At 53.9% G+C, this 6,393-nt stretch overlaps 1 protein-coding gene across 1 annotated transcript in view; it reads left to right on the top strand.

The window, feature by feature from the left end:
* The window catches only part of LOC104625535 (embryonic pepsinogen-like), a 6,534-nt gene extending 2,931 nt beyond the window's left edge, over positions 1-3,603 (top strand). The window contains 8 exon segments of the mRNA XM_010293182.1: positions 347-398; positions 401-471; positions 473-518; positions 816-923; positions 1,338-1,507; positions 1,930-2,037; positions 2,547-2,645; positions 3,477-3,603. Coding sequence (XP_010291484.1) covers positions 347-398; positions 401-471; positions 473-518; positions 816-923; positions 1,338-1,507; positions 1,930-2,037; positions 2,547-2,645; positions 3,477-3,603 — 781 coding nt within the window.
* The last annotated feature ends 2,790 nt before the right edge of the window (positions 3,604-6,393 follow it).

Genomic DNA, 6,393 nt, shown 5'->3' with positions numbered 1-6,393 from the left:
TCTCTTCTCTTCTCTTCTCTTCTCTTCTCTTCTCTTCTCTTCTCTTCTCTTCTCTTCTCTTCTCTTCTCTTCTCTTCTCTTCTCTTCTCTTCTCTTCTCTTCTAATTCTATTCCGTTCCGTTCCGTTCCGTTCTATCCTATCCTCTCCTGTCTTATTCCTAGTCTGCTCTAGGCTAATTTTATTTTATTCTTATCATCTCTTATCTCTCTTCCTCTTCCTCTTCCTCTCCTCTCCTCCTCTCCCCTCCCCTCCCCTGCAGTTGGAGCAGCACAAACAGGGAAGGTGTCACACGCTGCAGGCAGCAAAATCCTGCCTAACGTATTTTTCCCTTGGTGCTTGTGCCAGGCTGCCCTTGGAAAGGGGGAAGAAGCTGTGAGAAGTCCTCAGGGAGAAGGGCTTGGCTTGCTGCATCTCTTCTTCCAGCACCACTGCTACGACATCGGCACCGAATTCCCACATGCTTTTCCCAACGGCCGAAGTGGCCGTGAAGCCCCTGCTGAGCACCCTCGGCTGGAGTGTTGGCTTTGTCCCCAGCAGCGCAGGGTGCTCTGTGGGATGCCCATGCCCATGTCTGTGCTGTGCACGGACCAAACCCGAATCTTTTTACCCCAAAGCTTTCAGCTCACATCCTCTGCCCCTCCCTGCTCATGCTGGTGGCCTTGGACAGAGCCAGGACACTGAAACGTGACCCCAGCAGGTCTGCTAGAAGCGGAGTGTCCCCATGAAGAAGGGGACCATGAGGATTGAAAGCCTGGGGAAGCTCCAGGTTTGGCTTCATGCCCTGAAAGCCACCCTTGGTCCTGCTGCCGCGCAGATGGAGTGCTGTGGGACCGTCTCCATCGGCTCCCCACCGCAGGACTTCACCGTGGTCTTCGACACCGGCTCCTCCAACTGCTGGGTTCCTGCACCAGCCTGGCTTGCCGTCAGCAGGGGCAGGCAGGGCTCCCCGTTTCGGCGGAGCTGGGTCCAGCAGCGTGTCCTGGGCTTGTAACTGCACAATCGAGCCCAAAGATGGGGCCAGGGGAGCAGGGGCTACCTAGCCAGTGCAACGACCAGCCCCCGTGGTGCTGGGTCCATAGCGTCTGTGAAATGCACTGGAGAGATGAGTGTTTGGGGTGTAGGACCCACTCAGAGCTGTACTCCACAGGGTGATGTGCTTAGTGCTCAGTGCCTCAGTTTCCCCATCTGTCCAAAGCCGGTGACGGGATCTCCTGCGGATCCCTGGTTGCTGGAGGAGAGCAAATGCTCACAGCTAAACCGTTGCTGAAAGCAGGGTAATAAACGGCAGGTCTAAAGAGCAATCCAGCAGGATTCCTGCTCCCTGCGTCCCTTACAGCTCAGCCTTGCTGGAAGTCTTCATTTCTTCGGCCATGTCAAATTTGATGGGATCCTGGGCTTGGGCTCCCCAAATCTGGCTGCTGATGGGATCACGCCGGTGTTTGTTAACTTGGCGAACGGGGGCTTGCTGGAAGAGAACCTCGTGTTGGTCTCCCTGGCCCGGTAGCCATGTGGGTGTCTCACGTGGCAGGAGATGCACCTCGTGCAGATCATCATTGCATTTTCTGGTGGCTCCAGCTCCTCCACTGGTGCTGCTGGTCTCCTGCGCTGGGTCACGACACGCAAGGGCTGGGGGACTTGCAGCAAGTGGCCACCAAACTCACGGGGGAATTTATGGCTTGCGGGGAAACCTCTCTTGTTTCCAGCCGCCTGCTTCCACCGTGGCTCCCTTTTTCCCTTTTTGTGGGTCCGGAGGACCTGGCACACGCTGCTGTTGTACCACTGCCCCGCTGATGCTCTGGAGTGAGGAGGGGAGCGGCCGTGGCCGTGGCCGTGGCATCGCCTCACCCTGCGGGACACACAGCCTTGCCGTTTTAAGCTACCTGCACTGAAGCCGCGCGGTTTTTCTTTTCCGCATCGTCCACTGAGACAACAGGGCGTATGGTCACCTTTGGGGGAATCGATGAGTCTTATTTCACCGGCTCCATCAACTGGATCTCGGTCTCTCACCAAGGTTACTGGCAGACCTCCATGGACAGGTAACAAAACAGCTCTGCTGGTCTAGGTTCATTTCTAACCACCATTTCTAAAGAGACCTTGGACCCATCAACATCAGAGGCTTTCCACTGCCATCTAACACCCCACGGCTGTGGGATGCAGAAGGATAAGGGGCCAAAATCCATAGCACTTTTCGTAATTGCCACAAAAAATGGGGATGCTTTGTGCCTGGGACACAGTCAAGTTCTCTGCGCAAAGCCTCTGCTTTCGGGGATGTCTGGTGATGCGTAGAGCAAAACTATGGTCCAAAAACTACTTGGGTCCCGTCTTCTGGGTTGTGTTCAGTGCTTCGGTGCCCATGTGTGCAACAGGGGCTGTGATACCAGCTGGCACTGCAAACTCCAGGCAGCAAAAGACTCTAGGGTCTCTTTGGGTAAAGAGGTGACTCTTTGGGTTACCCAGCTTTAACCCTTAGAAAAGAGGTTCAAAAACATCACTAAGATCCGGCTGGTTATTTAACGGCCCTGTGCTTTGCCTGTCCCCCGAGCAGCATCGCGAAATGCATCTCGAACTGGCGCGTGTCGCTCGCGGCTGGACCGCTCTCCGGCGTCAGTAGCACGCAGAGCACAGTCGGGGCCGGGCAGGACACGCACGCCTGATGTCGTCTTTGTCATCGGCCCGGCTCGGTGCCCTGCGTGCGCCTTGGATAACCTTGAGCAGGCGTCGTGGCTCAGCCTCAGCCGGAAACCGAGCCCCGCGCAGCCGCTCGCTCCCCGCCGGTGGGACAGGGGAGGGAATCGGAAGGGTAAAAGTGAGGAAACTCACGGCTTGCGATAGCAACAGCTTAACAGGTAAAGCAAAAGCCGCGCACGCAAGCGAAACAACAGAAGGAATCCATTCACCACTCCCCACGGGCAGGCAGGGGTTCGGCCATCTCCAGGCTCCACCACGCGTAATGGTTTCTTGGGAAGGCGGACGCCATGGCTCCCAACATCCCTCCACCCCTTCCTCCTTCTTCGTCCCGGCTTTATATACCGAGCATGATGTCATATGGTATGGAATAGCCCTTTGGCCAGTTTGGGTCAGCTGTGCCCCCTCCCAGCTCCCGTGCACCCCCAACCCTCTCGCTGGCAGGCCAGCATGAGAAGCTGGATTGTCCTTGACTGTTTAGCACCAACCAAAAACATCAGCGTGTTATCAGCGTTGTTTCTTCCAAATCCAAAACACGGCCTCATGCTGGCTTCCATGAAGAAAATTAACTCTGTCCCAGCTGACACCAGGACAGGGAACCTGGTCCTCGTTTCAGGAGCATCTCTCAAGGTCCTTCTACTCCCTCCAATGGCTCTGGTCACCTTGGCTTCTCCCATTTCCATGGGAGATGGGGGATGGAGGGCCATGGGCCTCCAGAGCAATGCAAGAAAAGATACTATCCCATGTTTCCCCCGTTTGCCTTTTCTTGCTCACATGCAGAATGACCAAGCTGCTGCATCAGCAGCTTCCAGAACACCTCCGGGGACCTCTGGATCTTGGGAGACATCTTCATCAGGGTGTACTACAGCATCTTTGACCAGGCCAACAACCGTGTTGGACTGGCCAAGGCTATTTAGATCCACCACGATGCCAGCAGTTCTGTGGTTTCATTATGCAACCAGACCACAATCATGTTTTCTGGCATAGCAAGAGAGCCCCAAGGAATCTCTCTCACACACCAATAAAGCATAAATTGTTCAGAGTTCGTGGCTGCACATTTATTTGTGATTAAAATGTCAGGAATTAGGAAGGAAGCTGTCATACACTTGCTGCTTCATGGTGGCTAAGGAGCACATGGTCAACACAGTCTTGACTAAGGCCTTTTGAGCTGCCGTCATAGCCTGAAGGGGCTGAGGGGTGGGTCCCTAGGAAGTCAAGACTGGCTCCTTTAGTGGGGCTACACCAAGTGAGTGATTGTGGAAAACCCAAGTTTCCATCCAGGGAGGACGAACTCACCATCCCAGACACAGCCTGTCTCAGAGCAGATCCCTGCAGACCCACAATCACGTCCCACCGGTGGCTCACCCAGTAGCTCCCTGTCCCTGGGCTCAAGGTTTGCCCCCGTGTCCCCTACATGGTGCCCGACAGCCCAAGGACATCTCAGGGCAGTGACTGCCCCAGGAGGACGTGGCTTGGCGGAGATTTCCCTTGGACCACCCAAGAGAGTAGGGCAGGAGATGGCTCTCCCCCAGTGCATGCCCTCCCATCGTGAGGCTTTCACAGCAGCACATCCACATCTGAGAAGGCTTAGAGGAGACATCTTATTTCAGTTTCCACAGTCTAGAACAATCCAGTTAGTTACGCCTAGTTGTTTCCCCGTAAAGAACCTCTATTACGTGCCCCTTTCCCAATAATAACCCAGTCTGTGCTATGAGATGGTCACCAAGAGCCTGGAAACACCCGCTAGTCCTCAGTTATAGTCTTTACTACCGTGCAAAAAACCCACCAAAACCTAATATATTTATTTTATGATCATTTTCCCTCGCAATGGTCAGGATGGTTCCTTCTCTAATTTTGTTTCACTCCTTTAAAGTAGCAGTTCCCATTTTCGAAATTACCTCCACCCATATAAAATCCTGTTAAAAATGGAGGCTGCCTCTTTCCTCCCGAGCAGCTGCAGTGAAAGAGCTGAGATTCAAGAGTCCCTGATGCTTCTTCATTTCTACTGCACTGAGGGGTAAGGGGCTATTTGCATTATCTATTGATAAACGAGGTTCCATCGCCGACGGGGATTGCTTACCTGATGGGAACAGGGATGCAGAGGGAGAGAACCGGGCAAACAGGGTTAGGAATGAATTTTTTTCTCCTCTCGTCATGCAAAATTTGACCTCTCTTTGAGCTGACTAGGCAGGAGTATATGATGCGGGATGGTGGAAATGTGATTTATCCCCCCCCAGCTCCCTGAGCTCACACAGCCCTGGGTCACTGAGCCCCAGTGGGTGGGAATTCCTCGTGCCCGAGAGGGATCCAAGCCTGGATTTTGGGCAGACGGGGCTTTACCTCGGCTCCATCACAGGAATTTTCTCACTGTTATGAGCAACAAGAAATGAACCCGATGCAGTGGGAGCCATGGCTCTGAGGGTCGGCAACCCATGGACCAGCCCCTGCCAGGATGGACAAGACCCGGCAGGAGCACCCGGGGGCTGTAGCTGTGCTCCTGGTGAGCGGGACAGGAGAGGGAAGCCCGTGTCCTTGTCCCAGGCAGGACCAAGAGCCCAAATGCTGTGCCAGGAGGCAGCTCCTAAACTCTTCTGGCACGGCTATCCCGCACCGGCGCCAAAAGTCGCCGGCAAATGCCGCCCTGCAACGGGCTTCCTCCATGAGAGCATCCCCCACGGCCAAAGCATCCCTTCCCACATCCACGCTCGCACGCGCAACAACGACACAAACCAGCTGAAAGCTCCCAAGCGGGGATTAGAGGGGGAGAAACACATCGGGACCGTCTGCATCCAGGGAAGTGTCTATCCTGGAGTGCCATCTCGTGGCTGCCGTGCCAAAACCGCACTCCTGCGCACGGGGGGAAGCCAGAAGTACCTGCCTGCTGGGAAGAGGATGCTCCAGGGTTTGCTTGGAAATTTCAGCTCGCAGGAGGAGGGAGATACTTCTAGCTGACAAATATTTCACACGCGGTCACAAGTTCCAAGTTGGTCTGGGGACAAAGAGCTCCCAGAACGTCTTTCTGGTAAAGCAAAGAGGGTTTTTTTCTGTTTTCTTTTTAGCTTTTTCTCTGGCAGTACAAAATTTCAAGTGGGAATTCAGCCTGCGTGCTAGAGGACATGACAGATTGGCTCATTAAGGCTTCACTCAAGAATAGGACAGTTAATAGGAGCCTTTTATGGATTTCATTGAGCTTTGGGTCTGTATTTGGGAAGGTATTAAGCTGCAAATTGTACGGGAGAATGGGTTTTCTGGCAGGTTTTTATCAAGCACCAACTGAGCGGTGACACTGGCTATTCGTAGCCTGGTTTTCCTCCTCCTCCTCGCTTCAGGATAAAGCAGAAATAAGCTACTGTGTCTGGAGAGGTTTAACGCCTCTGACCCCGTCCTCATAGCATAAATCAGGGGTCCCCCGCGGACCTGGCCTCCCGCAATGGACGGTGTAAGCCGAAGTGCCGGGGGAATCCCTGCAGAGTTCGTCCTCAGCTCTTCGATCTGGAGCCTTCAGGTCTCCAATGTCCCAGGTCTTAACACCCCCACGCCCCCCGTTCCCAGCTGGGACCAGCTCCCTTGGAGCAGCACAAAAAAGTTGAGTCCAAATAAACAGTATTTTCTGCATGCCAGACTTGGAAGCATCTATTCTTTTATTTGAGAATGAAGTTTACAAGTTAATTAAGAATCAGGTTGTTCATCCTTCCATGCAACCATCC

The sequence above is a fragment of the Phaethon lepturus genome, unplaced genomic scaffold, assembly GCF_000687285.1.
Source record: "Phaethon lepturus isolate BGI_N335 unplaced genomic scaffold, ASM68728v1 scaffold27208, whole genome shotgun sequence".
Lineage (NCBI taxonomy): Eukaryota > Metazoa > Chordata > Aves > Phaethontiformes > Phaethontidae > Phaethon > Phaethon lepturus.
The sequence above is the reverse complement of the archived record's forward strand: the minus strand, read 5'-3'. Positions and strand labels throughout refer to the sequence as shown.